The sequence below is a fragment of the Sus scrofa genome, chromosome 3, assembly GCF_000003025.6.
Source record: "Sus scrofa isolate TJ Tabasco breed Duroc chromosome 3, Sscrofa11.1, whole genome shotgun sequence".
Classification (NCBI taxonomy): domain Eukaryota; kingdom Metazoa; phylum Chordata; class Mammalia; order Artiodactyla; family Suidae; genus Sus; species Sus scrofa.
Window position 1 is genome coordinate 7,379,008 of NC_010445.4, and position 14,733 is coordinate 7,393,740.

A 14,733-nucleotide genomic window follows, 5' to 3' on the forward strand; every position below is an offset into this window, starting at 1 on the left:
AGTGGTTAACAAACCCAACTAGGAACCATGAGGTTGCGGGTTCAATCCCTGGCTTTGGTCAGTGGGTTAAGGATCTGGCGTTGCAGTGAGCTGTGATGTAGGTCGAAGAAGTGGCTCAGCCCTGGCAATGCTGTGGCTGTGGTGTAGGCCGGCAGATACAGCTCCAAATAGACCCTTAGCCTGGGAACGTCCATAGGCCGCAGGTGCAGCCCTAGAAAAGACAAAAAAAAAAGGGGGGGGGAATAATAATCTGCTGACCTAACAGAGTTGTTAGAATTTAATAAGCTCAAGTTCATGGCTAAGACTCATTAAATACTATTATTATTAATAAGTTTAATAATTAATCAGAGACCAAAAATAGGCATACTTATTTTCCCTTCCATTGACACATAAGAAGGAAATGCTTCTAAAAATTGAACTTAAAATAATGAGTAGGAGTTCCTATTGTGGCTCAGCGGTAGCAAACCCGACGGGTGTCCATGAGGATACGGGTTTGATCCCTGGACTCACTCAGGGGGTTAAGGATCTGTGAGCTGTGGTGTAGATGGCAGACATGGCTTGGATCTGGTATTGCTGTGGCATAGGCTGGCAGCTTCAGCTCCGATTCAACCCCCAGCCTGGGAACCTCCATATATGCCGCAGGTGCGGCCCTAAAAAGGAATTAAAAAAAAAAAAAAAAAACAGCTCATGTTAGTCTTCAGCTTAACAATCAGCAGCAGCTTCTCCTGCAATGGAAATACAATCTGTACTTTCCTTTTCACCACAACCTGTAAGGTCCTACCCTGTCTGGTTCCTCTCTGATTGACCTCTGCTCTCTAGCCTGACTCTCTGGGTTCCAGCCACCCTGACCTTCTGTCTCTTCCTCTAATTTACCATGGGCCTTTGCATTTGCTGCCCAGATCCCTGATATTAACATGGCAAAATGTCACCTCCTTAGAATAGGGGACGAAATATCCCTCCCCTATTAATTTGCATGTAAACCTCATTACCTGAGCAACATTGTTTGTTGGCTTATGTACTATCTGACACCTTTGCTCCCAGCTCATTGCCTGCTTTCCCTTAAACAGAAGTTCCATGCTGGCAGAAAGCTTGCTCCACACTGTATATTCGCAGCCTCTAGAACAATGCCTGGCACTTATAAAGCAGTTAATAGCTATTTACTGAATGAATAAATGGAGAAGGAACAGATTCTAGTCATTTTTCACTTTTTATTTTTATATTTCAGATGAATGTGAATTTCCTATAAAGTGCATGTACTATTTCTGTAATAAGAAAAGAGAAATAAGGCTAAAAGCAATATAAAATGGAAAGAATAAAATTAGCATTTGAAATCAAACAGATGAAATTAACACAAACGTGACACACAATCCCTCCCAAGAATCTCTTATATAGATTGCCAAAGAAACCACACAGGGCCCTGTGGGGCTCCTGGGCACAAAAGCCTTTCTGTGTCCCCAGTTTCTTGTCCTTAGGACATGGGCCTCATTCAGCCCCCATGGCCTTCCCTGCGTTCCAAGGGGCAGGTGCAGACATGCTGATCAGGGAGGGGAGGGGATGCAGAGACAAGGGAGGAACGGTCCAGAAACAACAGTACAGTCTTGGGGCAGGATCCTGGTTCCCTCTCAAGAGATACACATAATGAAGAAGGCATCTTATACACCTAAGAGAAGTCAGATTCCTTATGCCTCTTTTAGAAATGAAAACTTTAAAACTGAACAGCTTGGAGCCCTTCCTTGTGCTTCTCCCTCACCGGATTGCACCCTAAACACACAATCACCTGTGAGCTAAAGAGGAGGCACCCTGAGCACAACTGCCTGTGGGTCAAAGATTATAAACACATGATGTTGTTCAGGAACTTTCCTAGTTTGTCCTAATCTCTGCTCCATGTGCCCTTCTCCAAGTTTGTTGTGGGTTTTTTTTGCTTTATTTATTTATTTATTTATTTATTTTTTGCTTTTTAGGGCCACACCTGCAGCATATGGAGATTCCCAAGCTAGGGGTCGAATTGGAGCTACAGCTGCCAGCCTACACCACAACCACAGCAACACAGGATCCGAGCCGCGTCTTTGACCTACATCACAGCTCACAGCAACACGCGATCCTTAACCCACTGAGCGAGGCCAGAGATCGGACCCGCAACCTCTTGGTTCCTAGTTGCTAGTTGGATTCGTTTCTCCTGTGCCATGATGGGAACTCCCCTTTTCACAAGTATTGTTATTCTAGGAAAAAATCAAGATGCCACCACCCAGAAGACCACCCCCAGAATCATGCCAAGATCTCCTGACACCAGCTTCCGTGATCAAGATACTAAGATAGAAGAATGCATGTTTGCCCCCACCCTGATTCTTATCTGAAACCTGTTTTTCTCCTTTTAGACTAGAAAACCCCCTGCGGTTCCTCCCCAAAGCGGGGACACAGTCTTTAAGGCATTAGCCCGCTGTGGCCTCCTTTGCCTGGCAAAGCAATAGAGGCTATTTCTTTTTCTCCATCCAAAACTGTCTGGGCGTTTCTATTCGGCACCAGTGGACAGAGGCAACACCAGCAATTCCCATCATTTCTGTCTCCATGCTGTTTATTAAACCTGAAACACAAGCCAGTTTAATGATCTGCTTGCCAGTCAGCACACACCCTTGGACTTCTAAATAACCCTCACCTCTCCTGGGCTCATAGAAGGATGGTCGCTGGAACGTTCCACTTTATTCTAATATCCTGCTCCTGGCACATTTATTTCTAGCTCTATGCTTCTGCCAATGCTGTTACCTTTCCTGGCATCTCCTACCCACTGTGCCACCCTCCCCCCCCACGCTTCCCCATCCAACACCTTCATCATGTTTTAAGGTACACTCCTCTCTTTCCAGAAACAGCCACAACCACTAACAACCAGGCTTATAAAAAGCTCTGCGCTTTGTCAAAAGGCACCTTGTCTGTGTGTCTCCCTCAATTAATTACAGCTGGGTGAAAGCAATATTTTTATGTACCTAACCACCCTGAAATGTCACTAGGCATTTTCCAACTGAGTTAAAAAAAAAAAAAACCTACTCACTTTCAGCAGAAAGAAATGCTATCAAAGGTGGATGGGAGCAGCTGCTTTGACACTTTCTCAAAGGAGAAAATACTAGGTGGTTTCCTAGGGCACACTGATTTCAAAAATATGCACCGCCTAAAAGCTGAGTGTTAAGTTTTATGTGGGGCAAAAGGCGGACTCTAGCCCGGGAGGCAGCATTTCAGATAGCTCTGAAACACAGTGCCAAGGAGGTAGGGGAGAATGTCAGGATATATGTGATTCTGGGGAAGGGGGAGGTCCACGCAGCGAAGCACACGTTTTGCACAAGGTCACTGCTGGTCTCGTGAAGGTTATTCCTCATCCCCAAGGGCAGACATCACCATGAAGGATTTCAGTGCTTTTCTAGATATGAGGAGATGCAAGAATGGAGCGCATAAAATCCCCTCCTGAAAATACTTTTCTTTTTTTTTTTTTTAGGGACGCACCTGCAGCATATGGAGGTTCCCAGGCTAGGGGTCTCATTGGAGCTGCAGCCACCCACCTACGCCAGAGCCACAGTAATGAGGGATCCAAGCCATGTCTGTGATCTACACTGCAGCTCACGGCAACGTCAGGTCCTTAACCCACGTGGTTCCTAGTCGGATTCGTTTCTGCTGCGCCACACCGGGAACTCCCTCCTGAAGATCCTGAAGATGTTGGTCTGAACACCTGTCCTGCCAGTGTTCCCAGAGCACAGACGGCCTCCCTCCCCATCTCCACCCTGAGCTCTTTCAGGGGGTGTTGAGGGTGGGCAGCTGCAGCGGCTCACCATTCAATCCCTGCAGAGGCAGATGGCAAATGCCAACCTCCAGTTCACAGGTGCAAAAGCCATTTCCCACACCTTCTCGAGAGGAAGAAGGTGGTAAATATGCAATCATTACCTGGAATTTGCAAAAAAAAAAAAACAAAAAACAAAAAAAGGATGCAAGGACAAACTGGTAGGCTGGAATAATCTCCCCCAATTCTATTGGGTGCCATCAGCTTACATCCTATTGTGACAACCATTCAGCATGGATGGAGGGCTTACTGTGTGCCAGGCACTGTGCTCAATGCATTACATCCGTGGTCTCACTTAAGCCTCCCAACAGCCAGAAGTGGTTCTTATTACCCTTTTGGAGGAGGTCATCAAAAGGGCGTGTCCACTGGTTGACTCTGCAGCTGGACCGAGACAATCGGAGGCTCCTCACTGCCCCTACCCCCATTCATCCTTGCAATGTACATTCCACCCACTCTTCTTGCCAGGAGCTGGATCGAGGCTGCAGCCTTGAGAGAGTAAGGTTTTGCTGAGACCATTCGGATGGGATATACCATGAATCCTATTAAGGCCTCTAGAAAAAGTTCCCATCGTGGCTCAGCAGAAACAAATCTGACTAGTATCCATGAGGACGCAGGTTCCATCCCTGGCCTCGCTCCCTGGGTTCAAGATCCGTCATCTCTGCTACAGCGATTCAACCCCTAGACTGGGAACCGCCATATACTGGGGTGCGGCCCTAAAAAACAAAATAATACAGAGTTCCCATCGTGGCGCAGTGGTTAACGAATCCGACTAGGAACCATGAGGTTGCGGGTTTGATCCCTGGCCTTGCTCAGTGGGTTAAGGACCCGGCGTTGCCGTGAGCTGTGGTGTAGGTTGCAGATGCGGCTCAGATCCCGAGTTGCTGTGGCTGTGGTGTAGGCCGGGGGCTACAGCTCCGGTTCGACCCCTAGCCTGGGAACCTCCACATGCCACGGGAGGGGCCCTAGAAATGGCAAAAAGACAACAATAAAAAAATAGAAACAAAATAATAAGACCTCTAGAAACTACAGAGATTCTGGACGGTAGGTGCGGTGCCCAAAACAAGCCTTATGTGCAAGTTCCCGAGTTGTTAAATGTGCCACCTATCAATTTGGAGTGGCTGACTCTTTCTTTAGTCTCTTCTTTCCAGTTTCAGATTTTACTCAGAAGTTCCCAACGCTTCAAACCAACATATACCCATGTAACAGACGACTCACAGAAAAATTCAGCAATTTTCCCAGCAATTGCAAACAAAAGCAACAAAGTGTTACAGCTGGTCTGGATCCATTTAACCTGATTTCAAACTTCCATTCTTGGCTGCTATACTATACATATCTTTTACTGCAAAACTATAGTTACAATTCTGTGGCACAGGTTCAATCCCTGGCCCCGGGAACATCTGCATTCCATGGGTACAGCCAAAAAACTTAAAAAATAAATAAAAATAAAAACTACATTTAAAATCAGTTAATTCAAAAGACAGCAGTTAATACAACCTTAATTGAAAATGATTGGTTCTGCAGTCTTTTCTCCCTTTTCAAGTCTTTAAGTAACACTACTCAGTGTTTAATGTAAAATATTTAAATATGTGTAAAAGTTAAACAGAGCGTGTCTTTTTAATGGGCTTCTCTTTTTCTCTAGCATTTCATGCATAGTGACACTGGCTTGGCAATTGTTATGCCACAGAAACAATAGTACTAATTTTCACACTTCATTAATAAATAAATGGAGGCACCAGATGTCCCAGGATGGATTCACAGATCCCTTGGGAGTTGAGAGAGCATCTCCAAAAAAAGCCACTTTAATAAAAAAGAAAACGCCAGGCTGCAGATGAGTGTCTAGAAATAAAAGTTGCTAAACGTAACAATTCCACATTGAAAATTCAAAAGTCAAACTCTCCACCAATGCCTTCAGAAGATTTTGAGTTTGGGGAGCTCCCGTCATGGCTCTGCGGTAACGATCATGACTAGCATCCATGAGGTCATGGGTTCGATTCCCAGCCTCGCTCAGTGGGGCAAGGCTCCAGCATTGCCATGAACAGTGGTGTAGGTCGCAAATCTGGCACTGCTGTGGCTGTGATGTAGGCCAGATTGTACCCCTAGCCTGGGAACCTCCATGTGCCTCAGTGCGGCCCTAAAAAGACAAAAAAAAAAAAAAAAAAAATTTGAGTTTGAGCAGGTAAAAATGAAAAAAAAAAAAAAAAAAGTGGGGATTCACACCAAAAGCAGATCAGAAACTGGCCTTGTATCTGAACAGGAAGCAAGGCTCAGTCTCTGATGGTTGGAACAGAAAGGATAAGAAAGCCTTTTCTGCCAAGCGTTTAACAGCTTGCAGCCTGAGACTTGGAAGTACAAAAACTTCAGGGGCTAAAACGCTATAAATCGGGTATTCACAGCAGTTCTTCTGCATGCTTGAAAATTTCCCTAATAAAATAGTGAGAAAATAAAAACCTATAAATTAGAGACCAACATTGTGGTTTTAGTCCAGGGAGTCCCTTTCTGTAATTCTTTGCAAAGGATAAAAGCGAGTTCCTTCAATAAATGTAGTCAGGAAATAATGGAGCAGCCAATATATTGAGCACTTATCTTAAGCTCTACACACACCATCTTACTGAATATTCACAATGAAGCTAGCAGGTAGGTACCATTATCATCTCCATTTCAGAGAATGGAGGCAGAGTGAGGCTTGAAAAATGACTAGTCACAAATTTGGTCACATAGCCAGCTAGCGGGGAGAGGAAGGATTCAAATCCAGGGCTTCTGTGAGTACAGCTTTTAGTCTGCATGGACCCAGCATTCTTTCAGGGCCACTGTGAGCTCCAGAGACCAACAGGCTGCTAGATACTCATAAAATCATCCAACGTGTTCTGGGATCCTCTTCACAGATTTAGAAAGCTTCCTGAAAACAGGAAAGCAATACAACTTCCTGTTAAAAGCAGAGAGGAGTTTGAGGGGCCCACCAAACCTGAATTCAAATCCTGGCTCTGCTATTTAAATCCTAACACCTAGCAAGCTCCAGTTTCTCCATCTATGTAAGGGGAGCCCTAAGTCATAATATTCCCCTCAATGAGGTCACTGCAGTGATTGAATGAGAGGAGGCATTTAAAGTTCTTAGCACAGGCAAGACCTAATACATGGCAATCTATCAACAAAAGGCAGCCATTATGGGTATTATTTTGAGCTTGCAGGAACACCAGAGACCCTCAGCCCCGGTGTCATGCCCAAGTACCAAAGCCAAAGAGCTTTGAAAGGATGAAAGAGGAGGAAGGACTCAGACTTAAAAAAAAAAAAAAAAGGAATGCACACTCTGGGTTCCAGGTGAAGAACTAAGATATCTGATTGTGATTTCTACTTGAACCCGTGAGAACCAGAGTACAATTGAGCCATTCGAGGAAGGCTTTCTGAATTTAGTAATTACAGGTATTACACACACACACACACACACACACACAATCTTCTACCAGGTGAAGACAAGAAAAGAGCGTATTCGCAATACTTTGGTCCAACATAGCTCAGAGCCAAGGCAGGAAGCTGAGGGTCCTTGTGAAGGGCGAGAGGGCCCTTCCCAGCCCAGAAGGAGAAGGCGAGGTGAAGCCAACAGTGCAGGCGCCGGGGAACCGCGAGGTGCCCTGGGTTTGCAGAAAGGGTGGGTGACCCTGGGGCCCCTGCAGCTGCCTCTATACTTTGAGGGCAGGAGTTTCAACTACACCATCCTACTCATTAAAAACAAAATTCCTTCGTTTATTTGTAGACGTTGTTGACCCCCAAATACTGTAGGGAGAACCAGCAAATGCAGTCTGTCCGTTTCAGAACTGCCTTCTAGGACTGTACCCAAACCAGAGTCAAGCGAGAAAGAAGGGCGTGCACAGGGTCAACCCTAACCCTAACCCTTTCCCTCCCACTCGCGACTCTGGAGAAGGCGGGGGAAGAAACGCTGGGAATTTCAGGTGTGCCCCGAACCTCGCGCCGGGAGAGAAGCAAAAGCAGAAACCCAGCGGACACTCCCCCCTCTCCAGGGACGTGGGCGCTTTCCAGGATGGTCCAACGGCTCCAGCGTCCTAGGGCATCCCTGACAGAGAAAAGACCATCCTCCCTCGGCTGTGGGAAAGACCCTACTTTCCAAGACCAAGTGCGAGCTTGGATCCAGGACCCAAGTCCACCCCGAGCTCCTGGCTTAGCTGCCTAGCGACTCCGGAGCCTCCGGGTGAAGCCCAGCCCGGTGGGTCCCCCTTTTGTTCGCGGGAGAGCGCGTCGCAGCGATGCGCATCCCCCCAGCGCAGAAAACCCCGCTGCGGGGGCGCGTCCCTTGGTCCGCTCGGTACCACCCCTGCGCTCCGGAGACCACCAGCTCCCGCGCACAGATCCCCAACTGTCCCACTCCTCGCTCGAGTACTCACTTCTCCCCAGTCCCTCCGCTTTCCACGCCGTCTCCTCCACCGCTCCATAGCGCCTCAAAGGCTTCTCAGCTTCCAGATGGATGGACAAAGATTGCTTTAACTCCATCGCTGATCCCCGCGAGCAGGTCAACGGGTCTCCCTCTACTCCATCCCCGCCGCGGGCTGCAGGCAGGGAGGCGGCTCCAGCCAGCAGCGTTTTAAGGGGCCGGGCGCTCGTGACGCGGCTCCATCTCTTCCGCCGCCGCCGGGGCTGGAGAGCGCGGACTGGTACCTCGGAGGGGAAGGACGCTGGCTGCAGAACGCATGCGCAGTGGACGTTTGGGGGCGGGGCTTTTGGGGGCTGGGTAGAGAGAAAGGGGGCAGATGACAACTCTACGAAGAACAACAAAAACAACAACTAAAATAGAACCAATCCAAAGGAAGGGAAAACAAGGCAGCAGCCCATCCTGGAGCAGGTGGCGATGCTTTGCATGGGGCTGGCACTGCGAGTGGCTTGTGGTATGTCAGCGTGCTGCTAGGTTTTGAGTGGGATTTGTGAGCGCATCTGTGGGCGATGGATCCATCTTTGTAGGGAGTGTGCAGAAGCATGAGTGTGGACCTGGATCTGTGGGTTCTGTGCTTGGATGAGTGCGTTTTTGTGAGAATCTCTGTCGTCTGCATTTGTGTGTATTTTGAATTTGAACATGAAGTGAGACAGTCTTGTCTGCCATTGCCGGTGTCGACTCTGTACCTGTTTGCATGAACTTGAGAGAGACATGAAAACGTTTTGGACACAAGTGTAACAAAGCTGTTTGGAACATGGATCTCTACTTTCCACAAACCCAGACAGAGGTTTATCTTAACAAATCATGACAGCATTAAAAGTACAAAGTAATCAGCAGAATAGTAATATTTCCTGAATGACAACTGGAAGCTAAACATGCCCCAATATCTGTGTGAAACGGATACTAATTCGTTAGCTTTGTCTTATAGCAGATGAAATTGAAGATAGATTATTTGCACAACTTCCTCCTCTCATCAAGTGGTCTGGTCAGCATTTGAATCTAGACTTAGCCTCTTTATTGTACTGACCTTCCTGGCTGCCGAGATATGTAGTTTTCTATTGAGGGGGGAGGGAAGGCTCTGTAAGACATGGGGTGTTTATTTGTTGTTGGTTGTTGTTTTTGAGATGTCATCTGGGGAGTTCCCTTCGTGATGCAGCGGAAATGAATCTGACTAGTATCTGTGAGGTTGCAGGCTCGATCCCTGGCCTCGCTCAGTGGGGTTAAGGATCTGGCATTGCCAGCAAGCTGTGGTGTAGGTAGCAGACAGGGTTTCGATCCCACGTTGCTGTGGCTGTGGCTCTGATTAGACCCCTGGTCTGGGAACTTCCATATGCCACAGGTGTGGCCCTAAAAAACCAAACCAAAACAAAACAAAACACCCATAAGATTAAAACAAATTAGAATGAAGAGATAAGTAAGATGTGGTCTTTCCACACAGTGGAAACTATTCGTCTTAAAAAGGGAAGAGGATTCTGTACTAGAACATGGATGCAACTTGAGGACATTATACTAAGTGAAATAAGCCAGTCACAAAAAGACAGGCACATTACAATTAATATATACATTATCGTTATGTATACAATACATATAAGTATGAGGTGCTTAGAGTAGTCAAAATTGCAGCAACAGAAAGTAAAATGGGGGGAGTTCCCATCATGGCGCAACAGAAACAAATCCAACTAGGAACCATGAGGTTGCAGATTCAATCCTTGGACTCGATGAGTGGGTTAAGGATATGGCATTGCCATGAGCTGTGGTGTAGGTCACAGATGTGGCTCGGATCTGGTGTTGTGTGGCTGTGGCGTGGGCTGGCAGCTGCAGCTCTGATAGAACCCCTAGCCTGGGAACCTCCATATGCAGCAGTGTGGCCCTAAAAAGCCAAAAAATAAATAAATAAATAAACCACACACACACACAAAGAAAAGAAAGAAAAATAGTGGGTGCCAGGAGATGGGAGAGGGGAGAATGGGGAGTTATTGTTTAATGGGTATAGATTTGCAGTTTTACAAGATGAAAAGAGTTATGAGGATGGATGGGGGTGATGGATGCACCAAAATGGGACTGCATTTAATACTGCTGATCTATACACTTAAAACTGGTTGAACTGGTGAGAGAAAAAAAAAAGGTTCTGTGTTCAACTGAAAAGACTCAGAACAGATAAAACCTTAGTGAAGTAGGAAAAAAGAAAACACTAATGATAAGCGAGTAAATGAAGGAAATAGAAAACCCAAAGAGCAGTAGAGAAGATGAAGAAACCAAAAGCTGATTCCTTTGGAGGGAAAGGCTGATAAGAAGGTGAACCTTCCAAGACACATCAAAATAATAACTCATGAGTAATATTAAGAATGACAAGAGAGACATTATAACAAATATAGGAAGATCTGTTAAAACAGTGGAAATGGATAATTCTCTTTAAAAAGCAAACCATCGTAATGTATCTAAGAAATAAAAAAGCAGATCAATAACCATTACAAAAACCTAATTGTTCATATAGAAATTTGTTTTTATCCTCAGTCCCACAAAGGCAGCAAGCCCAAATAGTTTTGTAGGTGAGTTTTAACAAATAACAGACAATCCTTATTTTATAAAAATTGTTTCAGCGCTCCTTTTATGAGGATAGTAGAATGTTGATAGCAAAACCAGATTAAAATGGTACAGTAAAAAAAAGCTAAAGTGAGCTCACCTATGAACACGGGTACAAAAAATCTAAATAAAAATACATCATGAACAAATAGGGTTTATTCCCAAAATGGAGTAATGGCCCAATATCAGAAAACTTATTTATATAATATATCATAGTAACAGGTCAAAGGAGAAAGTTGTTTGATTATATCAATGAATACAGAAAAAGCATTTGAAAAAATTAGGAGTTACATATGTCTATTCTTTTCTTAGCAAAGAAGACTATTTTTTTTAACTTTCTAGAAAATAACTATCAAAAAGCAACAGCAAACATCATGTTTACTGTTGAACTTTTAGTAGCATCCCCATTAAGGTCAGGAAAAAAACAAGGGTGGCTCTAATTCCCACTTCTGGGAGGACCTAGCCTAGGAAAGAATAAGAAAATAATTGAGGCATAAGAATTTAAACAGAAGAAAACAAAGCTTTCTTTTGCAAACAATACAATTATCTATATAAAAATGCAAGCAACGGGTGTTCCTGTTGTGACTCAGTGGAAATGAACCCAATAAGTATCCATGAGGATGCGGGTTTGATCCCTGGCCTTACTTAGTGGGTCGGGGATCCGAGGTTGTCGTAAGCTGTGGTGTAGGTTGCAGACGTGGCTCGGATCCCATGTTGCTGTGGCTGTGGCGTAGGCCAGCAGCTGCAGCTCTGATTCAACCCCTAGCCTGGGAACTTCCATATGCCACATGTGCAGCCCTAAAAAGCAAAAAAATAAAAAAATAAATGCAAGAAAATCCCCAAATAAGGTATTAAGAATAGTCATATTTCTATAATTATTAATAAAATCTAAAATATAATCATAATAGCAAAAAAAAAATCATTGAGGAGAAAATCACTATTTTATGTCACCTGGGCCAATTCATTAACTTTCTTTTTTTTTTTTTTTGTCTTTTTGACATTTCTTGGGCCGCTCCCACTGCATATGGAAGGTTCCCAGGCTAGGGGTCTAATTGGAGCTGTAGCTGTCAGCCTACGCCAGAGCCACAAAACGCAGGGTCCGAGCTGCATCTTTGACCCACACCACAGCTCTCGGCAACGCCGGATTGTTAACCCACTGAGCAAGGGCAGGGATCAAACCCGCAACCTCATGGTTCCTAGTTGGATTCATTAACCACTTCGCCACGACGGGAACTCCCTCATTAACTATTTCTATATTGCACTCTTATGCAACATAAAAAATGAGCTGAAAAAAATGAGATAGGTATGCTGTGTTCAACGGCACAAGAGAATCAGTATCACAACAGTGATAATTCTTCTCAGTGCAATTCAGTTGAAATCTCATTGCGGATTTTTTTTTCTCAGTGGGGGCTTTTAAAATAGACTTTGACTTCTAAATTAGCTACAGACCCCTAGAAACAATCCAATGGAAAATACATTTTATTTTAATCCTTATCACTTTGTAATTTGGACCCAATCCTTTTCCAGACCATCTTTCTTTTTTTTTGGCTTTTTTTGTTTGTTTGTTTTTTGCCATTTTCTTGGGCCACACTCACGGCATATGGAGGTTCCCAGGCTAGGGGTCGAATCGGAGCTGTAGCGCCTATGCCACAGCCACAGCAACACAGGATCCGAACCGTGTCTGCGACCCACACCACAGCTCACGGCAACGCCGGATCCTTAACCCACTGAGCAAGGGCAGGGATCGAACCCTCAACCTCATGGTTCCTAGTCGGATTAGTTAACCACTGCACCATGACGGGAACTCCAGGACCATCTTTCTTAATAAGTGTCACAATATAGCAAACAACCCAATCCAAAAATGGGCAGAAAATATAAATAGACTCTTCTCCAAAGAAGACATGCAGATGGCATAAAAGCACATGAAAATATGCTCAACATCACTAATTATTAGAGAAATGCAAATCAAAACTACAATAGGGAGTTCCCGTCATGGAGCAGTGGTTAACGAATCCGACTAGGAACCATGAGGTTGCAGGTTCGGTCCCTGCCCTTGCTCAGTGGGTTAACGATCCGGCGTTGCTGTGAGCTGTGGTGTAGGTTGCAGACGCGGCTCGGATCCAGCGTTGCTGTGGCTCTGGCGTAGGCCAGTGGCTACAGCTCCGATTAGACCCCTAGCCTGGGAACCTCCATATGCCGCGGAAGCGGCCCAAGAAATAGCAACAACAACAACAACAACAACAAAGACAAAAGACAAAAGACAAAAAATCGTGATCTAAATGGCCATCATCAAAACATCTACCAATAACAAACACTGGACAGAGTGTGGAGAAAAGGGAACCTTCCTACATTGTTAGTAGGGATGTAAATTGGTATAACCACTTTGGAGAAGAGTATGGAGGTTCCTTAAAAAACTAAATATAGAGCTACCATACAATCCAGCAGTCCCACTCCTAGGCACATATCCAGAGAAAACCACCATTTGAAAACATACATGCAGCCCAGTGATCATTGCAGCACTAATTACAATAGCCAAGACATGGAAGCAACAGAAATGTCCATCAACAGAGGAATGGATGAAAATGATGTCATACACATATGCAATGGCATATTACTCAGTCATGAAAAAGAATGAAATAATGCCATTTGCAACAACAAGGATGGACCAAGAGATTATTAGGCTAAGTGAAGTAAGCCAGACAAAGACAAACATCATATGATATCACTTATAAGTGGAATCCGAAAAAAAATGATACAATGAACTTATTTACAAAACAGAAACAGACAAATATTTGTTGGGTACCTGTGTTACATTCATTGGGGTATACACCTAAGAGCAGAATTGCTGGGCCATGTGGTAGTTCTGTGTTGAACTTTTTGAGAACCCGCAACACTGTTTTCCATAGTGGCTGGCTGAAATATTTAATCATATTTTTTATAGTGATTTTTATTTTTTCCATTATAGCTGGTTTACAGAGTTCTGTCAGTTTTCTACGGTACAGCAAGGGGACCCAGTTACACATACATGTATACATTCTTTTTTCTCACATTATCATGCTCCATCATAAGTGGCCAGAGATAGTTCCCAGGTCTATACAGCAGGATCTCATTGCTTATCCAAACTACTGCCTTTGGAATGGAACATCTTACATTCCCACCAGCAACATACAAGGGATCCAGTATCTCCACATCTTCACTAACACTTGCTATATTTGGTGTTTGTGACTATAGCCACAACAATGGCAAAGACCAAACTACTACCAACAAGATGGATGAAACTTACAGGTGTAACACGAAACAAAAGAAGGCAGATGCAGGAGCATTCATTCATGTAAAGTTCAAAAAGAGGTGAAACTTACCTACAGTGATAAATGTCAGAAGAACGGTAATTTGGGGGGTTATACTGAACTGGAAACTATATAAAGGGGAGCTTATTGAAATGATAGAAACATTCACTTTGGGAAAAAAAGGATATGTATGTGTATAACTGAATCATTTTGCTGTACAGCAGAAATTACTACAATACTATAGATCAACTATAACTCAATAAAAATTTAAATTAGTGATTCAAAAAAAAACATTCGCTTTGATAAGTAATATACTGGGATGTGTATGTGTGTGCGTGCACACGCTCGTGCGTGTGCACACATGTGTGATGAGTATATAAATATGGAGGCAGGGAAAAAGAGAGGGAGGAAGAAATGCCACTTAAGATGTATGCCCTTTACTGTATGGAAATTATATCTCAATACTTAAAGTTTCCAGGATCTTTCTCATGTTGCTTTTCTGTATGTTGAAACAGTTCATGATTAAAAACAACCACAAGAGGAAGAAAAGAAACACTAGCCAGACCTATAATAGTTCAACTCCTGGGACTCTAACCTAAGATTTA

The 14,733-nt window shown here is 44.3% G+C and overlaps 1 protein-coding gene across 3 annotated transcripts in view; it reads right to left on the reverse strand.

The window, feature by feature from the left end:
- The window catches only part of C3H16orf45 (chromosome 3 C16orf45 homolog), a 138,718-nt gene extending 130,202 nt beyond the window's left edge, over positions 1-8,516 (reverse strand). The window contains exon 1 of one of the 3 annotated variants that reach the window (XM_021086174.1): positions 8,215-8,516. In XM_021086174.1, coding sequence (XP_020941833.1) covers positions 8,215-8,320 — 106 coding nt within the window. In that variant the 5' untranslated portion in view covers positions 8,321-8,516. The remainder of the gene's footprint in view (positions 1-8,214) is intronic. The other 2 variants (XM_021086175.1, XM_021086173.1) reach the window with 2 other exon arrangements.